Source organism: Mandrillus leucophaeus, unplaced genomic scaffold, assembly GCF_000951045.1.
Source record: "Mandrillus leucophaeus isolate KB7577 unplaced genomic scaffold, Mleu.le_1.0 Scaffold248, whole genome shotgun sequence".
NCBI classification, from domain to species: Eukaryota; Metazoa; Chordata; class Mammalia; order Primates; family Cercopithecidae; genus Mandrillus; species Mandrillus leucophaeus.
In genome coordinates, this window is record NW_012102565.1 from 1,023,977 (window position 1) to 1,048,077 (window position 24,101).

Here is a 24,101-nt window from a genome sequence, read left to right on the forward strand (position 1 = left end):
GGGGGAGAAGGCAGGTGGGATGTGGAGGGCTGGGTCGCATCTCCACCTGGGTATTCTCCCAGTCAACAGCAGAGAGCTCCCCAGGGAGAGCGCCAGGTGGCCAGACCTCTGTGAGAGGTAGGCACCACCCAGGCTGAGAGCCAGGAGGGGCCAGAGGTGCTTTTAGTGGGATCAGTCCTTTCTGCTAGGCCCGTAGTGCCAGGGTTCTCTCCAAGAGCTGCAAGCCCAGTCTTGCTCATGGCACTCACTTTCTGTTCTCCACACGAGCTGGATGTGAGACAAGAAATTTAGACCATCTCAACTGCTTAGTGCTTTCTTCCCCCAAAGCCCTGCGATGAGGAAGTGGGCAGTAGGATAGACTACTCATCTGGTCGTCCAACAGGTCATGAACGGGCCCATCAACAACACAGATGGCTTGGGTGCTGCCACCAGCCACAGCCAGGAGAGCAGTTCTCTAAACCTGAGGGAACAGGCCTTGGGCACAGGCAGTCTTACTGGGGAATTTGGGCTCTATCCTGGGAGTAGAGGCAGCTTCTATCCCAAATGCATGCCCTACAGCCCTGCCCTGCCTCTGGGAAATGTGCCTGCCCTACAGTCCCATCCAGATGGGAAATGTGGGGGAAATGCAGCCTGTGTCTAGGAACTCATGGTGGCCTGAGCACAGAGTAAGGGGTGATCCTCAGGAACACCCCCCACCTTGGGGGACCGGGAGGGTGGAAAGGAAGTTTAAAGTGTAAAGACAGGCTCCAGGCTGGGAGGTCTGGAATAAATGATGAACAGCTTAGTAAAATGGTGAAAAATACAAACAAAATTCACAGAAGGAACCTGGATGCCTAATAAAAATATAAATGGGAGTTCAACCTCACCATGACAAGGGAAATGCATGGGCAATCCAACTTAACACTCAGCATGACTGCAAACATTAGAGTCCATTAAAATGGTGAGGAGCTGAGCAACAAGATCCACTCACAGGAGGTGGGTTCATTCCCCTTTCCATGTTCCTTCCCATGGGAAGTTCCTTTCCGTCCCAGAGGATGCCCTGTGACCCCGCAACTCCACTCACAGGAAATGCCTAGGGAATCTCTCACACTTGAGAATGACTGCTGCATTGTTGTAATATTGAGAAATTGGGACCAACCTAAGCACTCACCAACAGGATGTTGTTAAATAAACTGTGATATTCACTTAATGGAATATCACACCCCACCTGGGGGAGTGGAGGAGAGTGTGTATGGACACAGACAGCTCATGAAGGGAAAAGGGAGAAAGAAAAGCAAGTGACAAACATATTGATTTATACAGTTTACAAATACGCATACAGTGAAAAATGACACCATCAAGCCAGGCACAGTGGTGCACACTTACAGTCCCAGCTACTTGGGAGGCTGAAGCAGGAGGATCACGTGAGCCCAGAGGTTTGGGTCCAGTCTGGGCAACACAGGGAAAACTCTGTCTCAAAAAAAAAACTTTTTAAATGACCGTATCATGGAAAGGTCTGGAGAGCAGTTATCTTGGGACAGAGATGAAGCAGCTGGGGGTGGGGGGGGCGGTCACTAGGGTCCTAGCTGCTCTGAAGTTGTGAGTGGGGACAGAAGAGCCTGTTCAGAAGGCTGCTGACTGTCCAGGGCTTTGCAGAGTGCCTGGTTCTGCCAATGGAGGGTTACCAGCAGGAGAGCCTGGGGTGTTGAGTCAACAGGGCCCTGTGCTCAGTTAATGCTTTACTGTTGCTGTCTTGGTATCACTTGACTTTTGAGTGTGGCCGGTGTTGCTTTAAGTTTCTGGGGATAGCAAAAGTTTAAGAAGTGACTCTTGCCATCACATGGCTGATCTGGGAACACTGGAGAATAGTTTAGGGGTGACTGAGTTTCCCCCACTGCACAGAGACAGCCTGGTGCCAGGGAAGACAGGCTGGACCTGGCTGTGGCCCCCTGAATGGTGGTGGGGAGACGAGAGCACATCGCAGGGCCCTGAGGGTGATGTGTATTTGAGGGGGTAGGGTTCTCCAGGAGCAGGTGTTGCACAGAGGGGAATGATGGGTACAGAGCTGGGTTAGTTTCAGCAGAGGTGTGAAGGTGATTCCTCTCTGAGCTGGAGGTGGGAGCAAACGAGAAAACGGTCTGGCATGAACAGACCAGCCCTGGGAAGGCAGACAGTGTCAACCACCACCAGGTCCATCTGCTTGAGGTATACCTTCCTACCAGGACATGAGAGCCCACAGTGGCTGGGGTCTTATCATCAGGCACCCTGAATGCTTTCAAGTGGATGGTTTGGATCTCTCCTCACATGGCTGGTCAGGCCAGGGACGACAAGCTGTGGACCTAACAGGTGACCACTGTCCAGACAAGGCCTATTCTACCTCCTTGCCTGGCTGTCCCCTCCTCAGGCCTGTTGCCCCTTCTTCTCTAGACCCTCTGCCTGCGAGGTGTGTGAGCCTTTCTGCCTGAACAGCCTCACTGAGACAGACCTGGACTAACAGTCACCCATATTGACCCCAAATCCACCCTGGATGATGCCAAGCTTAGAAATGTCACCCTGGAGTCACAAAATCCATTCTCTGCATTATCAAGAAAGAGGTGGTCACTCAGGGGTGCTGGAATCTTCCCCACCTTAAGGCTGAGCTCCAGTCTGCAGCCCATTCCCTGACAGGTACCTGGGTCTCCCGGCCTCTGATGACCCCAAACCCTGTCTCTTCCCTAAGGGTCACTGCCCTGGGATTTGCCTGCAGGCTAGGCACACCTGGTAAATGAGGTCTCCACACACTGGGTCATTAGTGCCCACAAGCAATCACTGGTGAGTTCCTGAACTCTCAGGCTGAAGCTCAGCAGTCCCACTAGGGACCATCACTGGGGTCACAAGATGGCCCTGATCCCCAGTTCTCTGGATCCCCAGTTCTCTGGACCAGAGCAGCTTCCTAAACTCCCTAGTCCAACAGAGGTAAGGGCTGCCTTTCCCTGCCAGAGGGGCCTCCTCCAAGCCCCACAGTGCCCCAACAACACTCCCTGTCCTCTGGTAGACCCGTACCTGCCTGTGTCTTCAACAAAGTGCACACTGGGAGGCAAGACCCTGTCTTTGCAGTAAGAGGGGCTTGGGGCAGTGCTCCGCTGGCAGGCAGACAGGCAGGGAGGCCCCAGCCCAATGCCTGAGTCAGCAGGCTCCTAACAGCCTGAGTGCCCTCCTCATGGCATGGGGTCAGTGCAGCGGCAATGTCTGGGTTGTTGAGGGTTTTGGTGGGTGATCAATGCTGGAGGATCCTCCCTCTGCCTTCCCCATCCAACACAGATCATCTTCAATGTGCCAGACCTGTGCTGGGCAACAAGGTTGGCTGAGGTAGTCTGAGACAGGGTCCCTTGATGAACAGTCCACTGGGAATGGGGTCTGCAGTGGCCCTGGATGATTTCAGTATCTGCCACTCACCTTGGTCATAGTGCCACAGAGAATGTGGCATGGCCAGGACTGTACCTGGGGCAGATGGTCTTGCTCTTTGGTTCTGGGGAAGAGGGCGAAGTGACCGGGCTCAGGTGAAGGAGCTATTGGCTTAAGAGGAGGCTGCTCCAAGAAGCAAGTAGGAGACAAGGAACCACAGGCCTGCAAAAGGGGCAGGATCCTGGACCTGGGCCCCCCGAGTCACCAACCACATGGCCTTGGGAGTGTCACTTACTCCTATGACTGTAGCACAATGAGGGGTTAGACTGCAAAGTCCCTGAGGCCCTAACCAGCTCTGGGGAAGAAGGCCTAGGACTGAGAGAGGCAGCAGGGAGGCTGGCCAGGGTCACCTCCCAGGTCCAGGCAGCTTTCTTGCAAATGTTTCCTAAGCCGCCCTTCTCCAGGGAGAACAGCCTCGGCCCTGCCTAGCAGGAGGCAGCATACACCTGAGTGCCTGCCAGTGCCCTCATGAACCTGCCTGAGGATGGCCATGTTCCCACACCCCATGTGTGCCTATCTCCATCAGCATTGAGAAGACAGCAAATGCCAGCATGCCAGGGGTTTACCCAGCAAGCCCAGCATACCCCCAGAGTGTTCTGGTAGACCTGTGCCAGCTGGGTTCAGTGACGGTTGGTCCTGCCATGGGCTCTGGTCTCCCCATCACCCTCTGAGGGGGAAGCAGGAAGTTGTGAGGGGTAGCTGGGCTCAACCTCTCTTCCCTGGCACGACGCTGTCTCCATGTGCAAAGTGGGGACTTCAGGCATTTGGTATGGAGGAATGGATGGTGGATCGAAAGCCCCTACCAGGCCCCTGTCACACCACGGAGCCCAGTGATAGGGGGTTTCTTCCCTCCCTCTGAGGTAAGACCAGTCTGTTAAACTTCCAGCACTAAAAAATAAAACCCAGTGGGAGGAGAGTGAGGACTGAAAAACTACATTATCAGGTATCATGCTGATTACCTGGGTGACAAAATTATCTGTACACCAAACCTCTATGATCCAATTTACCCATGTAACAAACCTTGAACCTAAAATAAAAGTTGGAAAGAAAAAAAAAAGGTAAAATTAACAAATCCACATTAGTGTGAGCTGGGTGAGTAGTTTAGTCTGAAAAGACAGAATATTCATTTTTCTTCTCTCTGAGATAGTGACCACACTGTCCTCACCAGGACTGGCAGGGGAAGCCCCAGGGCTTTGTGACCCTGTCCCTATGGGGCACCCTGGCATCCAGTGAGCACTCCCCAGGGCAGCAGCCTGGTTTAAAAGCCTGTTCCCCAGACCCAGTAGTCAGATGGTGGAGGGAGCCTCAGGGACATAGCCCAGTTCTTCAGGACCTTGAGACACATGGGCTGCTTGGCCTCTGACCACCGAGGAGAGAGTTTATCAAGGACTGGCCAGGTTCTGTGCTGACAACTTCGTGCTTTTCATTCACAAAGCGAGTCATACTGCCCGTTCCCCGGCTGAGCTGGCTGCCAACAGGCCCAGTGGGGAGCAGATTTGAGGTGGGGGTGAGGTCTGTTCCCCAAGCGCAGTGTTCTGGGCAGTGAGTTCTCTGTGCAGCAGCTGATGCCTCTTGGACACATTTCCACACAAAACACTTCTCAACTGTTCTCCCTCCTGCAATCTTCAGGGGCAAATACGCCTCTCCTCTCTGGTGGGTTATTTCTGGCCCTGGGAGTATGCTAGGCAATTCTAAGGGTTGCCTTTGAAACAGTCTTCATTCAGCCAAGAAGTAATTCTCACACCCCTAGGTCCTGTCCCCAGGGGTGAGCAGGGTCGGAGGAGGCTGGAGATGGATACCCATGGAATGGGGTGGGGCACAGAGAAGGAGAGTCAAAGATCTGACTGAGGAAGAAGCAGGTGGCCAGCCACCTGGGAGACTTGTGTGTCAGACATGGGGTTATGTCCTGGAGGAAGCCCGTTGTGAGGGCTCAGCAAAGGTAACAGCAGGTATGCACCTGGAGATCAAGGAGGGCTTTGGAGCCTGGTAGGCAAAGATGGCCCTCCAGTGGAATCATTCCCAACTCTGCACTCACCCTAAGCTTTCCGGTAACTACAGAATTCCAGAACCTGTTTGAAAGGATGTAAGATCTATAGCTACATTCTTTTTCTCCTCACTAATCAAAATCTTACAGGATTTCTAAAGCTGTGTTGAGATCTTGCCCAGTGCACTCAGACCAGATGGGAAACAACCCCTAAGAATTCCCCACGCTGGTGTTTGCTGTGTACATTGGCCTGGGACCCCGAGGCCAGAATATAACAATAATGACCATGCACAGACAGAACTGTCTCAGCAGCAAATGTCACACGCAGACCCAGAACTGCTTAAATACCGATTTATTGCAAACCAACACCGAGGAGCTGGAACAGCTTTGCAGGCTGGACACCTCACTCTCCTGGGGCCCTGGACAAGGGAAATGAGTCACCCCGCTTTCCTCGGACCTCAGCTGGTGGGACTTAGTGGCTGGCCAAACTGCGGCTGTTGTGTCTAAAAAGAGAAAACAGGCAGGGTGTGCCAGCTCTGGAGACTGGAGCAGTCCAGAGTGGTGGCTCAGGGCAGAGAATCACCCACCAAACAGCATGGCTCAACAGGAGCAAGGCGTGCAGGGACAGGCTCCACAACCACACCAAGCACTGCAGTGTGGCACCGGGACCAGATGCAAGTGGCTGCTCCTGCCATGGGCCAATACCCAATACTGCCCCTCAGTCATTCTTCCTAGACATTGGTTTGTCATTTATTAAAGCAGGGCAGGGAGTGGGGAGAAATGCAACACAGAATACAAAATCAGGCAAAACAAACACTGGTCACCATGGAAGTGACTCTCAAAGTCTCCCAAATAACAAGGTGTAGGGCATCTCACACCACTGCATCACTTCTGGAAGACTACCCACAGGGTGGGGCTGCAATGGGGGCCAACTCGGGAACTACAGAGATGAGAGGAGACACACACAAGACCTCCTTTCATTAGGCAGGAAAGCTCTTATGGGACAGTGGTGTGCAAATCCTAGGACCTCGATGGGAAGAACTCCAGGAAAAAAATGAGTCTTTCTCAGAAGGACCCCTCATAGATGACAAGAGTTCTGCTCCCCAGGGTCGAGATCTCCTTAGAGGGGCTTCACCAGCTCAGTGGCAAGTATCAGACAACAAGGCTCTCACATTCCAAAGGGGGTATCTAGGGCCTTCTGCTCTCGCGTGATGATGGAGCAACATGTTTGGACCCACAGAAGACTTCCCAGGAATGCTTTCTTACAAGGGGTGTTAGCCACCACTGTAAACCAGAAACCAACCACAAACTTACTCTCCAAGACAGCCCCCACAACCCAAGTATCCACAGAGAGCGTGTGCAGGGGTGGGGTCCTTCCCCTGACAATAGGCTCTCTTAGCATCTGCAGGCCTTGATTCTTGCTGGCCGTGCATGGTGCCAGGGTGCACTGCTCTGCTGTGCGGCTCATCCATGCTCTGAGCTTGAGAGACAGGCAAATGGGCAGTGCCGGTGGTAGCTGAACCATACTCCCGGCGATGGGCACCCAGAGCCCCTGTGAGTACTTGGAACACAGGCCTGAGGCCCTGTCCCATAATTTCATCTTTGCACCTTGGCTGGAGTCAGTCAGCAGCCATGGCTCAGGGCATAGGCTTGGGGCTCCTGAGGCAGTGACCAGTCCCTAGAGAACAGGTAAGATCGGGCCATAAGCTCCACGGAGCGCAGTCTGACACCTGGCACAGAGGATGGGAAGGGGGGAGTCTTCACTCTCTTCTGGTTCAGTTGTGGTGGGACAGTGTGCCTTCATGCCCCATGCAGAAATTCCACTTCTCCTAGAAGCCCCTCAAGGTCAAAGCTTCTCAGGACTTGTGGCTGTTGTGCTCTGCTGATGAGCTGATGAACATGCTGTGGTCTCCTCCTGAGGGCACCAGCTCTCCACTCCTGCCTACGCTTTGACACCACGCACCCAAAGAGGACGTCTTATGGGGAGCCAAGCACAGCATGCCATGCGTGGTGGCTGGGCTTGGTTCACTTCAACAAGAACCAAAGCAAGGTCGCCACAGTCAGAGAACAGAATCCCTGCTGCATCTGGACCTGAGCCCAGAACCCGGGCTTTCTCCCAACAACTAGAATGTGCAAACAGGGCTCCAGTTTCCACTGCTCTGACCATGAGGCTGAGGCAGGCAAAGCACATTTATAAAGGGATGAGCAAGAAGACCACGTGAATGCTCCCAAAAGAGGTCAAGGGGCAAAGAGTTTCCCAAAGCAGCCCCAGGCACAGCCATTCCTTGCTCGCCCTCATGCAAGCACAGAGCTTCACACACTTCAATGACTTCAGCTTCGCCTGAGAGCCCAGCAACAACTCCACATCCCAACCAGAAGACATGCAAGCAGAATAGCGTCAAAACAACAGCAAGCAGGGAGCAGGGGAGGAAAGACATGCTGCCTGCAGTGGCTGGTTGCTGTGGAGACAAAAGCATGTGATCCCAATTTGCTGGGATATCCTCTCCTGCATTTCAAACACCTTCACTCAGCGTCAGCCACAGCGGCCACCACACAGCAGCTGGCCCCGCACCTTCTCTGCAACAGTCTGGAGATGCAAGGTCAGGGTGGAAGGCCTGGTTCACCCTTGAAAGAAAGGATGGTTAGGGGTAAACAAGACGAGTAAGTCCCTGGAACGCAGGGAGCCGAGGAGGGCGGCCGAGGATAAGGCTCTGCCTCCGCACCGGCGAGGGTTTCCTTTCCTTCTGGTCATTAAAACTGCACAGCCCCCGGGGAGATGTTGAACATGGCGGGGTCGAATCGCTGGCCTCGGAAGGGAGAACCTTCAGCATCCCACCCCTTCTTCAGCATCTCATGGACTTTCTACAAACAGAAAATAGAGAGATTAAAGGGGATCAAAAGGCACTGTGTACTGTCTCCCAGAGCAGACCCTGACTGCAGGCAGAGAGCCTTCCTGCTTCCTCAGGGCTCAGGCACTTGCCTGGCAAGACCGGCTCCCAGAGAATCGTACTACCCTGGAGCAGCCTTCAACCAAGGGAGGTACTGGGTGCCTGCCAATTTCTCTGCAAGACTGTGCTCCACAGACTGAATTTCTAACCCTTCATCTTCTGTCCCCAGCAAAGCACTGGCTCCTCTTTATGGTTCATCTTGTCCCTTTTCCACCAGGATCTCTGTCCAAATTCCAAACAGCCTGCAACGTCTATGGTCCCACCAGGTACTGACTAAGGCACGAAGAGGGAGTGTCCCAGCCCACCGGGGTTGTAGAAAAGGTGCGTAGAGAAAGTGCTCAAGCCCCACCTGAGTCATGACTAAGGTGTGCAGAGGAGGTACCCTAGCACCCCAGGTATCAGCATCAAGAACTATATCATCAGACAATCCACGGTTGACTGAGGATGTGGCACGGAGGAAAAGACCTCAGAATGTCCAGTGGTAGACCCGCCAGTCAGGAATTCCCCACTGCATCCTTGCAGATGCAGTCAGAGCTGGTTGACTAAGCCCTGGCCAACATGTGGCCATTCTGGAACTATCTAGCCTCCAAGGATCAGAAGCAAGCCTGAGTGTGTGGCCATGGCAGGAGACATCAGGAAGACTGGACCCTGAGGGAAGCATCTGTACCTGAGTTGGCAGGCCCTCTCTCCTCATAGGGACTCCACATCTGCCCTCCTCACCTGGCCACCATGAGTACACTGAGGGCTGGGGATGATCTCTCCTTCCTTCTGAACTTCTGACCACAAGAGACAAAAGAGACTGTGCAGGGCCAGTAGTTATTCTACCAATATGATCCACAGTCCCTGCTGCAGAAAACCCAGTAGCATAGGCCCAGAAAATGAGGCTGTGGGATTCACAGCACCAGGGCTTCTCCTTAAATAAAACACAATCTTCCTAACAAGAGGGTTTTCTTTTTCCTGTTTTTATGTTTCAGAGATAGGGTCTCACTCTGCTTCCCAGGCTAGAGTGCAGTGTGTGGTCATGGCTCAGTGCAGCTTCAAACTCCTGGGCTCAAGCGATCCTCCCACCTCAGCCTCCTGAGTACTTAAAACTACGGGTGCAGTCCACCATACCCAGCTTCTTTTTCATTTTTTAAAACCTAAGTGATGCAACAACAAGCATATCAAAGACACATACTATATACTAGGGATGAATTGACATTACTATCAATTTCTTACAGGCAACTCACATTAGAGACTTTGGAAAGACCATTTTGAGAACAAGTGCTGCAGCTCACATGGAGTGGCTGTGGGTGCAGAGAAGACTACATGAAGACCCCTCTGCACAGCCCTGAAAGCATGGCCCACACCTCTGCCCACTGGAAGTGTGAGGCTGCATAGTCTAAACCAAACATAAGAATGGATGACTTCAGCAGGCGGCTGCACGAAGCCTCTGAACCTTTCAACAGAATCCCAGCCAGCTGTAGGGCAAATGACAGCTGCAGAGCCCTGCAGCCACCACACTCTCACCCTGGGAACCGGGTTGCTGGATGAGGGCCCGATGTAGGATTCCCAGAGTGCAAAGGGCAGATTAGTAGACTTGATCTTAAATAAAGGGAGCCTAGGATGCCAAGATCAGCATTCAGACCTTTCCTGAGGCAAAAGTGGAGAGCAGGCCTTCCTGTGTGTCACCAAATTCACTCTTATGACCAGAGACTATGCTAAAGCTATCTGCCTATGAGATGTCACAATTACTAACGTTAGGGTGAATCCTACCAGGCTGAAGAGATCCTAGACACAGACACATCTCAGCACAGACAGAGCAATGGCACCTGTACATTCCACATTCTCTTTCTAGATGGGAGAATCCTGCTCGAAAGAAATTAAATTAGGGAAAAGATGAAGGGTTTTAAATTTGATAACTGTGGAAAAAGGTTAGTGACACCAAAGAATTTAAAACAATAAAAGTATTATCATTTCAAAATAAAATTGCTTCAAAATACACAGCATCTGTGGCATTAGAAGCACAATTTGAAATCTTGGCAAATTTAGAAAACTCTGAGTTCACACCATAAATGGGCATCAATGCCAGAGCACGCTGGTAACTGTGACTATGCCGACGTGAACGGCAGATGGAGGCTGACAGGAGAACCTGGCCCTGTTTCCATTCTCTCTCCGTAGCGAAGCCTGGTGATTCCAGCGAAGCAACTCCGGCCCCCTAACTCTCACGATAGTCCCTCTGCCTGTGAGGTACCCCTCAGGACGCCTGAATAAAATGTGGCTAACCTGCTACATGAGGCCACACAAGGGCATGTACCTACCTTCTATGTCTGTTTCCTCATTTGATTTTTTAAAAAAAGGCTAGTCACTAAGGACATTTTACATCATGAAATCTCTGTGTGTTGCAAGCCTCCATATGCTGCAGACCCTGCCCCAGACACTGTCAAGCCCAGGAAGGAGTTGAGACTTTAGCATCAGCACCAGGCAGGTGCTTGGACACACACTCTGAACGACCATAGCCCTGAGAGGTCAGTTCATTACTGTCTACAGCTGTTGCCTGAGAGCTGGAGGCTCCCTGGCTGTTGAGGAGCAGATCAACCCCAGGGAGAGGGTCACTCTGGGACCTATCCCTGCACCACCAGCCCTGGGCTCCTGCATGTTGCTGAAGATCTCCCAGGGCACTTTACCCTGGGGAGGGACACACATCCTCTCAAGGGTCAGGATGGTGCCTCATGGCAAGTCTACAGCAGAACAGATTTCGATTTAACACACAGAGCTCTTTCCACTGGACCACAGCATCTTCAAGGTTCTTTGAATCCTTCCTAACTGGGTCGCTGCCCAGTCTATGGGCTCCCCAATGCTAGGTCACAAGAAGCTGTTTGCGGGCATGGGGACTTTCTGTTCCACACCTGAGCTGTGCAGTGCCCTAGGGACCAGAAAAACAGCTTGCCAAGAGGACACCAACAGGATGACCCCACTGAATTGCCCTCAGAGCAGGGCAGTAGGGCATGAAGGGGATGTCAGCTGCACCCTGCGATGCTGCATGTGTGTAATTATGTATGTGCATGGTGCTTACATACAATGTGTACTGCTGCCATCTTTCACCCCTTGAGGTTGGCCTTTCCCAGACTGACAATGAGGATCTAGGTAGGGGTCTGAGGTCCAGAACTGCCTGGAAGTTGCCTCAGCTTACCTGGAATGAACAGACCTCCCCGTTCCTGGTCCTAGGCAGTGGGCTTGGCAACAAGCCATCAAAATGAGGAGGCCTTAGGCCTCCAGAAATGGAGAGACAAGAGCAGCTGCTTCCTGGGGAGGACTATCAATGAGACTGCAAAGCAGGACTGAAATACTCTTTGGAGAAGCTAAGATTAAAATGGCTGGAATCCTAGCACCACAAAGGCAGATCTGTGTCTGTCTTCCTCACCGACATGCCCCAATAGCGGGGTGAGACTATGCAATGTTACAAGGTTTTGGCACAGAACATAAAGGATGGGGGAAAGAGACTGAGACGAAGGTCAAGGAGAGGGAAGGATATAAGGGAAAGAAAAGGGAAACAGAAAGAAAGGAGGGAAGGGGAGGGGCAAGGATGTAGAGAAGAAGAAGAAAAGGCTGGTGGAGCCCCTGACACCTCTATGCATGTCCTTGGCACTACTGGCAACTCCAATGATGAGCAGGTATTACTGTTATTTTGTTTTTGAATGTAAGGTTCTGTAAGAGATACAATCACAGGAAACATGAGGGCTTAGAGGAAAAAAACAGCCAGAGCATCCTAGCTTCTCTCATGCCTCAACAGCTAAAGTCTACATAAAAATGGCCGGGTGTGGTGGCTCACGCCTATAATACCAGCAATTCGGGAGGCTAAAGCAGGTGGATTACCTGAGGTCAGGCATTCGAGACCAGCCTGGCCAACATGGGGAAATCCTGTCTCTACTAAAAATACAAAAATTAGCTGGGCGTGGTGGTGTGCACCTGTAGTCCCAGCTACTCAGGAGGCTGAGGCAGGAGAATCACTTGAACCTGGGAGGTGGAGGTTTCAGTGAGCTGAGATCACGCCACTGCATTCCAGCCTGGGTGACAGAGCGAGGCTCTGTCTCAAAAAATAAATAAATAAATAAATAAGATGAAGTCTACAATAATTTCATCAAGGCTTTGACAAATGCACAAATACCATTTAAACTACAATAATTTTTATCATCTCTCTGTAACAAAGACTCAGTGTCAGCGTCTGGGGAAGATGCGAGGAACCACCTGACCTTAGTCCTTCCATCCTGTGGCACAAAAAGACATTTCTAAGGGGCACGTGGTAAGACTGCACAAAGGGCATCTGGGTTCATGTTCTCCAGTCAAAACAGACTCTTTCTCCCAAAGGTCAACTCGTGAATACATCTCAGCCCTTCTGTGGACCCAATGCTGAATATGGGCACAGAGTGGGCAGACCCTCACATAACCCATCCCCAAACACTACCATGAGAAGCCCCACCCACAGGGCAAAGGTTCAAAGGCTGGCCTTTCATGTGGTGGCCACAGGCAAATGCAGCATAACTGGAATGAGCCATAACCAGGCAGGTCTGGCTGTCTAAGCACCTGAGCTGAGCTCAGCTGAGCATGTGCTGCAGTACATGTGCTGCAGTGCAGTACTACCTGAGGCTTCAAACTCTGCACAGACATAGGCCAAGCAAAGATGTCCTTTAAGCTTGCCATGCCCCGGGTGGAAAAGGGGGCCAAACCCAGAGGAACATTCTCTTCCACAGAGACAAGGGCCAGGGTGGACAGGGCTGCAAGGACAGAAAGGTGTGAAATCAGATAAGAGGTCAAACCCCATCCCTGCTGCTTAAGCTACTGAGTTACAATCTCAGAAATTCAATCTCTCTATTGTGGGGGCGGGGGGAAAAAACCCAAAAACAAACAAACTGTATTTTCAGGGATACTGTGCAGTCAGTCAATCCCACCTTAACTGTGTGTACTAAGTGCTCAGGACATGCCCCTGCTGTGGCAGGGCCAGGTAAGGAGAACATGCTGACACTCCTCTCCGCAGGTTCTTTGACCTCGTAAGAGCAGGATGCACTTGTCTGTGAAAACAGGCAAGAATGGACGACACACAGCAACAGGGCTTGCAGAACCACCTACGATGTATTAATACATGCTGTACTGGAAGGCACGTCTAAGACAATCCAGATACACCACAAGGTAAGGTTCCTCCAAGAGACAAAATGAGAAGAAAATATAAATCAGTGGTCTTCAGCGGGAGGAGGTGGTCCGTGTTTACAGAATGAAAACAAGGAGACTGTGCCCAGCAGCTGACCCCTTCCCACCGACTCAAGGCTGCATTGGGTTTGTGTGCCCTGCCGTACTGCGGCCCAAACCCACGTGCTGGGTATATGGGACACGGGAAGTTAAAAATAATCTGAGGAAAGCAACCCTTTTGTCCCTAAATAGTTACTCTTGGGATTATTAAAATAGGAAGAAAGAATGTATACATCTAATTCATCATTCTCTTTGGCCATGAGCAAACTCTACATTGGGCACTACACCGGTCAGAGAGGAACCTTTCTCTTCCTCCTCCCTAACACATTGCTGACATCACAGAGTCTTCACATGCTGGCCTCCAACATCCAGAAACTGGCTCTGTAGCCTGGCTGCCTCCCCTCCTCTACCAAACGTCCCACCAAGCGACTCTTCATGGGAAGACATGTGCAGATGAGGCACAAACAAAAGCCATCAACACACTTGACGTTACCAGGCTCTGGTGCAGGCAAGGCATATCTCATGACACCCTTAGAGGTCCTGTTATCTGGGCTCTCAGCCCAGGTATGAGAATACAGCTGAAAGACCAGAGTGCACCTGTGAGGCAGTGATCAGGGACAAGAGCAGGTAAGACAGGTTCCTTGCTAGGGCACGACAGGAAGCCAGTCCACACATCCTTCTTCCCCATCGTCATCACCAACACCTCTGCCACTATCAGCTTTGTCACCAGCACAAGGGCCTAAAGGGTGGGCTCTCCAGGACTGCCGTGCTCGTACCAGCTCATGGCTCTGTGGCTTGCCCTGCAGCTTCTGGTGGTAGTCGAAGGTAAGCCTGTCCAGCACCGCCTGCTCCTCCTCATCCACGGTGGCCATGGAGCGCTCCTTGTTGATCTTGTCAATGTCGATGGGCTCTTCTCCCTCCAGGATGGCGTTCCACCAATACTCGCCCACCTTGCTCAGGTTCACCTGGGGACAAGCAGGACAGAGACCTGAGTCAGAGACCTGAGACAGGTGTCCAGGGTTGGGGACAGAGCAGAGCCCACTGAAGGATGGGTGTCCAGGATAAGCTCAGGACCAACTACACAAAGGGAGGTGACAGACAAAAGGGGGTGCCAGAACCCAAGGCAGGACACTCTGTGCCTGGGAATGCCTTTGCTGACTGTGCTAACATATCCCAGGGAAGAGCTAGGAGGGGCATACCTGAGGGGACTGACATTCTGGAAGATGCCTTTGTCCTTCTTCAGCAGGTCCTGTATACTCAGGACGGTGTCTGTTCCATGTGCTCACCTTGCCCACTGTCATCAAGAAAGGCTGTTTTCCAAGACCACTGACACCCCCCACACCAGGACCTGTCCTGGGCCATCCCAGCCTGCCCCCATGCTTGCCATGGAAGGCTCCGCCTAGCTCTTATCAACCAGTTACCTCTCCAGTGATCTCTCTTGCTTCCAAGAGCAACACCCAGCATTCTGCTATCTTGGGGGTAAGCTGGGACCTGTGAGACTTAGGGCTCGGCCTAATGCATGACAGAATCTCCTGGGGAGTCCTCACCCCATGACAGGGCACCACGCCCTGTCCCTACTTCTTCCTCACTGGGGCCAAGCTTGCTGCATGAGGGGGTCCTCCAGCCCCACTCCTTAAAGTTCTTCCTTCTCGGGAAGGAGGAACAACCATCAAGAACTAACCCCAAAAGTGGTCCCGGCCTCCTCGGGCACCTCTGTGGGGATGGCGCAGACACCCTTTGGTCAAAGGAAGCAGCAACCAGTACTCACGATCCAGCTCTCAGTGCTGGGGTCTGTGAGACTCATGTCATTACCACAAAAACTTAAAAGACAACTGGAACTGCGGTGTCAGAGCAAACGTGAGGGGTACTGTATGTACCTAGGTGACCCGTGCTGCTTGGCCTGTCCCAGGGACACAGAGGAGGGCCCTGGCCACACCATGCCCCCTTATCAATGGTCATGGGGACACAGAAAACAAGAAAACTGGCTGCATCTGCTGTGGTCAGTGGCTGGGCTCAAAATTCTTACCAGAGTGGCCAAGAAGCAACAGAGTGGGTTTGTCTACTTTGTCCTAGATGAGCACTGCACTTTTTCATCAGAAATACTTTATCTGTGTTTAGATTTCATAATATTTACAATTGTAAGAGTACATTCACATGTCCAAGTGTGATGGGACTCTGATGATATTAAACCACTAAGGTGCTCACAGAAAGGGAGAAAACGTAGCAAAGGGCCCGCAAGTGAGAGCAGCTCTCATCCATGGAGGTGCAGCCACCAGGACACTTACTGACTGGGTGGGTAAACAACCTACCAAGCCACACTCAGGGTAACTGTGACACCCTAGTGGCCACAGTGAGTCCACAGGACACCATGTCCCCCTGAGAGGGAGCACTGGAGACTCACCAACATATACGGGCTTGAGAGAGCAGTGTCCTAACACTGGACCTTCTACCTTCCCACTTCCAAGCCCCTGCTGCCAAAACCTACCCACACCATAGAAGGTACTTAGCGCTAGACCCTGCAGAGCCCAGAGATCAAGTCGGAGAATGTGCTCTACTAACGAACACGGTGGACACTGATGAGGTGTGGAAGAGCACACAGTGGAGATTTTCCAGAACTGGGAAGAGCAAGACAAAAACCTGCAATCATGATCTGAAGCCAGCATCCCAGAAATCTTGTCTGACATTCCCAGTGCAGATAGGGGGAGTGGTGAACAGGGGGAGTGGGTGGTGGCTCCCCTACACGCCAACTCTACCCAGTAAATGACGCTGCTCTGCCAGTGCCAAATTTAAATTTGGGATGAATCTTCCATTTCCAGATACTCTGCTCAGCTGGTTTGTAGCTGACTTTACAGTTTGTGTGACGGGGACCTGACTCACCCACAGAGACCCCAACACTAAGAACTCTACCTCGTCTTTACCAAGCTGATGCAATGAAAAACCTTCCAAGAGGGAACTATGTTGTTTTCTCTATTCCAGGGAAGACTTCAGAGGAACTTACAGAACTGTAAATCTCTGGAAAGAAGAGATCCTTTACGAATTTTTTATCTTCACCAGTAGTTATTACTGTGATCTATGTAACTTATTTTATTAGCGTTCACAAGTCCTGTAAAATACATACCATTACCATTTACCACACATACCATTTTTTGTATTTAAAAATAAGGACAAACCCTTGGAAGTAAGGGCCTTTTCCAGATTGCCCAGCATGAAGAGGCAAAGCAGAGCTACACTGGGGCTGACAGCCCACTGCCAGCACCATGTGGGCAAGGGGTTGGCCTACACACCACCCAGGGGACGGTGCTGGTACTCCCAGGCCTTTCTGCACTCCACAGACCCCAACACATGGTTTCACCGGCCAGGTCCAAACACACACCCAGAGTGGAGGGCTCCTGGGCACAGTAGGAGATGGACCTGAAGACAATGAGCCACCTGCCCAACAGGAAGGAGGGGAACATCCCCGAATCTTCTGTGTCCACAAGTGTACTCTGGACACAGAAGTACACTTGAACCCAACAAAAATGAAGATGAGCACTGCACTTTTTCATCAGAAATACTTGATCTGTGTTTAGATTTCATAATATTTACATTGAAAGAGTACATTCACATACCCAAGTTGTTTCAAAAATATTCAAGGTTTTCCAAGAACTAAATCAAGTAGGTTTTAAATTTAAGTTAACTAAAATAAAATAATTCAGTTCTTCAGTCACGTGAGCCACCTGTCAAGTGTTTACTCAGCTGTCACACGTGGCAAGTGGCTACTGTGCTGGGCAGTGCAGCTCTCCAAGGGGGCCATCCTCACTCACAGACGTCATGCATGTGCATCAGTGAAGTATTTTAGGAGGAGATGTGAGCCGACTTTATATTGAACAATTTTTAATTAAGGCAAAATCCACTTAACACAAAACTTACCATTCAAAAGTGAACTCAATGGCATTTAGAATATCCACAATGGTGCACAACCATCACCTTTATCTAGTTTCAAAACACTTTTATTACCTCACAAAGAAGCCCTGTGCCAATTACCAGTCACTCCCCATTTGCTCTAATCTTTCCTCTAAATTGTTCCCTCAACCCCACCAAGCCCCTGGCAACTACTAATGATTCTGCCTCTATAGATTTGCCTGTTCTGGACATTTCACACAAATGGAATAATACAGTTATCTGTTTGTTTTCATCTGGCTTATTTCACTTGGCATAATGTCCTCCTCAATGTTCATCTATGTTGTAGCACGAATCAGAACTGCATTCCTTTTTAAGGCTGAATAATATTCCACTGTATGGATAAACTACATTTTGTTTATCTATTCATCAACTGACAGACATTTCAGGTGCCCCCACTTTTTGGCTGTTGTGAATAATGCTGCTATGAACACTGATGTACAAACATCTGTTTGAGTCCCTGTTTTCAATTCTTCTGCATATTTACCCAGAAGTGCTGGGTCATATGATAATTCTACAGTTAACTTTTTGAGGAACTACCATACTATTTTCCAAAGCAGCTGTACCACTTTACATTCCCACCAGCAGCATACAAGGGTTCCAGTTTCTCCATACTCTCACCAACACTTGTTATTGTCTGCTTTTTTTTTTTTTTTTTTTTTTTTCAGTCATCCCCACAGGTGTGGCTAGCACCACTGGTCCTTTGTCCTGACCACAAACACACAGGCCTGCCTCCTCTGCCTTCCAGACCTGCTCCAGTCAAGTTTCCATCTGTCATCACTGTAACCAAGTGGGCTGCCCTCCATACTGGGGCAACAAACAGGACCTGAGGTGTTGTCTATAAAGGTTCATATAAAGGCTCTGGAAGACCAAGGTCTCAGTTGCAAAATTTTAGTTAAGTATTTATTTAGTACCCTTAAAATATCTTCTGTTTTCTAAGGATGAGCATATTAGTAAAAACAATATGAACAATATTATTAACATGATAATTATCCTAAACAAGCACATTCTAACATCGTTCTTGACTTGCCTAGAATTCCTCCCAACACTATTCCTTTACAGAATTCCATCTCTCACTCTGAGCTCATAACCCCAACCCACAGATCCCCATTCCTTTCTTTTTCCCAAACTCCAGACCTTTTTTTTTAATGGCCCATGTCTCTTAAGTCATTGAGCTGACAAGCTTCTTTATGCTCTGAACATTCTCATGTTCTATAAACTGGTTTAATTTGTAACTATTTCTGCCATCACTGTCCACATTTAACTACTTTCCTTAGAGTAACGCTTCTGGGACGCCTCAGATATGACTTCAGGTAGTTAACCTTCAAAACCACTGAATGGTACAGAGCATACAAGTCTTGCAGGGCTGTCTCCTGACACCCAGTGCAAGATGCAGTTCTAAGAGGACATGGGTACAATGTTCCTGGGATGGAGTTCAAAGGCTTCTACCTAAAAATAACACCTCTGAAAAAGTAGTCTGATAGTTTTGCACTTGTTTTTGTTTTTTTTTTCTGTGAATATTTTATTTTTTTAAAGTCAGGTTTGTGGAGGTATAGTATGTACATGGTAAAACTCACTCTTTTGAGGTCACATCTCCATGAGCTGCTGCTATAGTCAACCCACATCCCAGAAGCCCCGTTTCCCTTCTCAGCAGTCCTCTCAGCCCAATGCTCATTTTGCCATCCAGCATGTCCGTGTCCAGAAATGTCACATGTGTGGAATCACACAGTGTGCAGTCCTGTATCTCATGACTTCTCTGAGTGTGGGGACTCTGACGTTCAGCCACACTGTGCTTCATGGCAGGCGGACTACACACTTGTTTGTGGACACCTGGGCATTTCCAGTGTTTTGCAATCAGGTAAAGAGCTGCTGTAGAGATCTGCATGCTTTCATTTCTCCTTGGTAAGTAGCCAGGAATGCGTGTGTTGGGTCATATGGTGTCAGCTACTGTCCAGACTAGCCACTCCACTGCACCCCTACCAGTAGCACAGAAGAGCACCAGGTGCCCCGTCTCATCTAGTATTTGGTGCTGTCTACCTTCTTAGCAGCTCTTCTAAGAGGTGTCTAGGGGCATCTCATCATGGTTTTGCCTTGCATTCCCCTAATGACTTATGACTTTGGGCTTCTTATGTGCTTATTAGCCTATTAGCCTTCTCGTTTTTTTTTAACATTTGGAAAGAATTTTAAGCTTAAAGTTACCAGAATAAGACAAGTACAAAGACACCCATACAAGTGTTTAGCAGCTGTGCGTCTGCACACAGCTCTCTCACTCTATGTGTGCTGTATGTATAATATATAATAACATAATATTTTCTCTGAACCATTTAAGAATAGGTTGTATTCATCTTGGCCCTTTGTCCTGAGTTATTTCCTAAGGATAAGGAAGTTACTTTTTATGGAACAGGGTCCAGTTCAGAGTCCCTCCTGCATCTTGGGGGTCCTGTCCTCTTTAACCTGGGACATTTTCACAGCCTTTTTCCTTCCCTGACGTCTCCTGATTAACTCATGTGTGCACACCCAGCTGGACACACACATGTTCCACCTGCAGGCACACAACATCCACAGCCCTCAGTGGGTGGGGTGTTCACTCAGGTTACCTGGCCAAAGGGAAGTCTGACTCTTCTCCACTGTAGTTATTGACTTGCAAACTCTCCTCTCCAGAACCCCTGCACCCCTGCTCCACCCTGCCCCGCTTAGCATCTGCCTGGTCCCATCTCTCCCACAAAGACTGGGAAATGCTGACTTTCTTGCCCTAGTCCCTCCACACTGACTGGCGGTTTACATGTCTTATTGAAGCAAGCACCTTCTCTTCTGCAATGAAGTTATCTATCTATCGCTGTCAGTACTGACCCCTGGATACCTGGCCTCTCTGGTCTCTCAATGGCTTATAACTCATTACCATGCTTAATTATGTTGGTGTCAAATGATCTCAGACAAGGTTGGTGGAGGTTGCTTGACTTTGATGGTGCTCCATCATTTCCCTGGCACGTTATCATTTTCCAGCATAACGAAACGCTCCAGGTTCCTCTTTTATCTACCCGGTCCCAGACTTCTAATCAGTCCATTTCTCTGAGGGACCCCAGACTGCAGGCTGAACAGTGTTCCCAAAATGTCCTCACAGAAACTTCCACCTCAACATGAATAAACTTACCTCAGCATCCCCCAATCTGTGCTGATGACTCACCAGCATTTATATCCCTTTCCTTCCTTAGTAACGGAACCTCATTTCTATTCAGGGAAGCAATGTGCCCAGAGAGGACGACTTTACTCCTCACAGCTGCCCGCGTGATCGAGACTGGGCCAATGAGACTTATGGGAATGCTGTGGGACGTTCCTTCCGGGAAGGCACCTCGGAACGAGGGCAGATAATGGGGTGAGACGACAGCGTGGCAGAGGTCCAGGGCACCTGCTCAGCACCTGCTGCTGGGGGAATGTGGGCCACACTGGAGCAGATCCAGCTTCTCAGGACACGCCACAAGTCAGCACTGTTATGGGCAATCTCCTGATTTTCAATGCTGTCAACTATTTTTTTAAGCTTGAAAATTAGAAACAAAATTAAGACACTGTATAGGCCAGATAGGACCCAGCTGTGGTCTGAGTATGGCTGGAAGGCCCACGTATTCCAGCGATGGGGCCGACAAAGCAATACAGAGTTGCGTTCCCTTCCTTTCCTCCAACCCCATGAAACGAGGGTGCCCAGCACCCCGTCCATGGTGCCACCAAGAGGGCACCATTAGCCAGCTCTGCTCAGTATATTCCTTCCACTCACATTGGAACAGGTTTCCTTGGGCTACTGCCCTCTGTTGAATCCATAAGCTTCAGTTCTTCCCTACTGGAGTTGATGAAGGATTCTGATTTCCCCTGAAAAACACTAAGGGCTCTCCCTAGAGACATCATTTGCACTAAAGGCTTAAGGGCTCACATTACATTCACATACTAATTTCCAGGCTCTGGGCTCTTGCCAAAATGCTAAGGAAATTTAATCTGTAGTTCCCACTCTGAATTTATGAAGAAGTATGTTAAGTAATCCATGGGATGGCCTCAGTGGGCCAGGAAAGGTTGTGGGGACTCAGGAAGGTGGCTCGCCAATGAGGACAAGTAGACAATAAACCGCCTATCTTCGTTTCATCCTCACAATTGTTCTAAGAAGTGACACTAGAAGTATCTGGGTAAACTAGCAAAGACAAGTGAAGATGAAAAGCCCACTGTTGGTGGGGATGTGGGGATACAGGGCTAATGTCATCGACAACACTCCAGAAACAACTCATCCACAAGGGAGAACCACGGCAACAGCTCAGAGGCTGCAATTACACTAGAATTCCACTTTTGAGAAATAATCTAAATTGGGGGGAGGAGGTGGATACAGTTTGCACAAAAACACTCACAGGGTTCAAAAATCATAAACAAATATATTACGATGAGTTTTAAAGCCTGAGCTTCAAGGTCTAATTCCTCAAAGAATACTCCAGAGCAATTTCACTGATTTTAAATGACTTGTGTGTGCACCATGTCAATACATGAAGAGGTATATGGAATGGCATTCACCTCACATACAGCTACAACGACCATCTCAAGCATAGCCATGTCCAAGAGCCCCCGCAGCAGAGCAGCCACCCACGGCAGCGTGGAGGACAGCCTGTCAGCTCCCCCGACTACAGGAAGAAAGGAGGACGGTGCGCATGCCAACTGCCTAGCTTTGGGGACTGAACGAGCTATCGGAAAAAAGAGCTGGTGCTGTTGCCACGGCTGATTTTACATCTTTGTAACCAAGAAAGGAGCTTGCCTGAGTCAAGAAGTCTCATTTAACATTCTGAAGTGTGGGAGGGAGGGAGGGAGGCAAGAACTGTCATACGGTTTTAGCAGCCACCCCTGCCTGCCCTGGCTGGCTAATGTGGGATCCACGGCACAGGGAGGAGCAGGTTATGTGGAAGGCAGCTGGAAAGTGAAGGCCATGTCTACACTGGCCTGCCCGGAGGTCAGAAGGTCAGAATCTCTAACCAAGAAGCTGGGGGCGGTGGCAGCAGTGCAGCTCCGGATGCCATCCCTTTGCATCCTTCTCATCTCATGCGGCCTCACAATGCTGTGATGGGAGACCTGCACTGGTGTCTGGGGCTGCCGTAACAGGGAACAACAGACCAGGCAACTTAAGGCAATACAAATTTATTATCTCCCAGTCCCATGGGCCAGAACTCTGAAATCAAGGTGTCAGTAGGGTCACGCTCCTGCAGAGACTCTAGGGGAGGATCTTTCCTGCCATTTCCAGCTTCTGGTGGCTCCAGGTGTTCCTGGGCTTGGTGGTTATATCATTCGTGTCTGCCCCATCTTCACATGGCCTTCTCTGTGTCTATCTCTGTCTTCTCCTGTTTCTTATACAGACAGGTGTCACTGGATAATCCAGGATGATTCCATCTTGAGAGATCCTTAACTTAATCATATCTACAAAGACCCTTTTCCCAAATAAGCCCACATTCACAGGATATCTCCAAACCTTTAGAGCAAAGCCCTCAACTCTCTTTAGCTATCCCCAGTGCCTGAACAGGGCTGGGTACTTAATGATAAGAAACAAACAAACACTGGAGATCAATCAGACTACAGTGCTTAACATTGTTGGAAGGGTGAGAAATGGAAGTCCAGCAAGGCTAAAGAGATGACCCAAAATCAGGCAGCTGCTTGACAGGGGGCTGCAACCCAAAGCCAGCCCCTCTGATTCATTTGCAGTCCCTCTGCATCCACACGCTCAAAGCAGTGTGCCAAGCTCCACACAGCAGACACGATGCAGCAAGCAGGAGGCTAACAGGATCTTTGTGAATCAAAGCAATCGGCTCATTAATTCACAATATTATCTCATATATGTAATCAGAGGAAACGATGTGGGCCTAAAAGGTCACACATAAATAAATAATTCAATAAAGAAGACAACAAACTGCATAGCTCCTATAAACAGCAAAGTTTCTGTGATACACTCTGCATTTACTGCACTGGAGGCTACGTGGTCCAGAAAGAGGTGGAGGCAGGCAGAGCCCTGCATGGGAGCACTATGGGAAGAGTTTAAATGCTCTCCATAACTCCTCTTTATTCAGGTGCTTGATTTCTCACAGGTGAAGGCGCATTAGGAACGCAATGCCATCTACTGATAACAAAGGCACTTTAAGGAACTACGGGAAAGAACTCATGCAGTGTTTCAATTGTAGAGGGATTTTCAGCAGAGAATATTTAGGAGCCGTGTTCATGGCAGTGACAGGTGCCCCTCAGTCTGCAATGGTTCTGCTGAATTTCTATAAACTCTTTGAGTAGCGGGTGTTTGACGAAAGCTAACTACAAAAACTAAAGGCAGCCAGGGCACAAATAAAGGCTGCACTCATGAAGAACACACAGGTGGAGACAGGCCTGCCAGGGTTGTGCTATGGCCCCAAGGGCCCTGGCATGAAAGTTGAACATCCAGCTATCCTCTTAAAGCACAGCTCCCCCAATCTCCTGCCTGGTGGCTGCATCTCACACATTTACCTAACACAGGGAAGACTCTGAAACCCAAACTGGGGACCTACACTCCTCCCTCCTCATGTTCTGCTCCACAGAGCCTTTCG

The 24,101-nt window shown here is 49.9% G+C and overlaps 1 protein-coding gene across 2 annotated transcripts in view; it reads right to left on the minus strand.

Annotated features, from left to right (window-relative positions):
• Nucleotides 1-4,505: 4,505 nt before the first annotated feature.
• NUDCD3 (NudC domain containing 3) overlaps nt 4,506-24,101 on the minus strand; it is a 109,019-nt gene continuing 89,423 nt past the window's right edge. Inside the window, exons 5-6 of one of the 2 annotated variants that reach the window (XM_011983247.1) lie at nt 14,355-14,543; nt 4,506-8,269 (exon numbers count right to left, since the gene is read on the minus strand). In XM_011983247.1, the coding sequence (XP_011838637.1) occupies nt 8,159-8,269; nt 14,355-14,543 (300 nt within the window). In that variant the 3' untranslated portion in view covers nt 4,506-8,158. Of the gene's footprint in view, nt 8,270-14,054; nt 14,544-24,101 lie in introns of those variants that run through there. The other variant, XM_011983245.1, reaches the window with a different exon arrangement.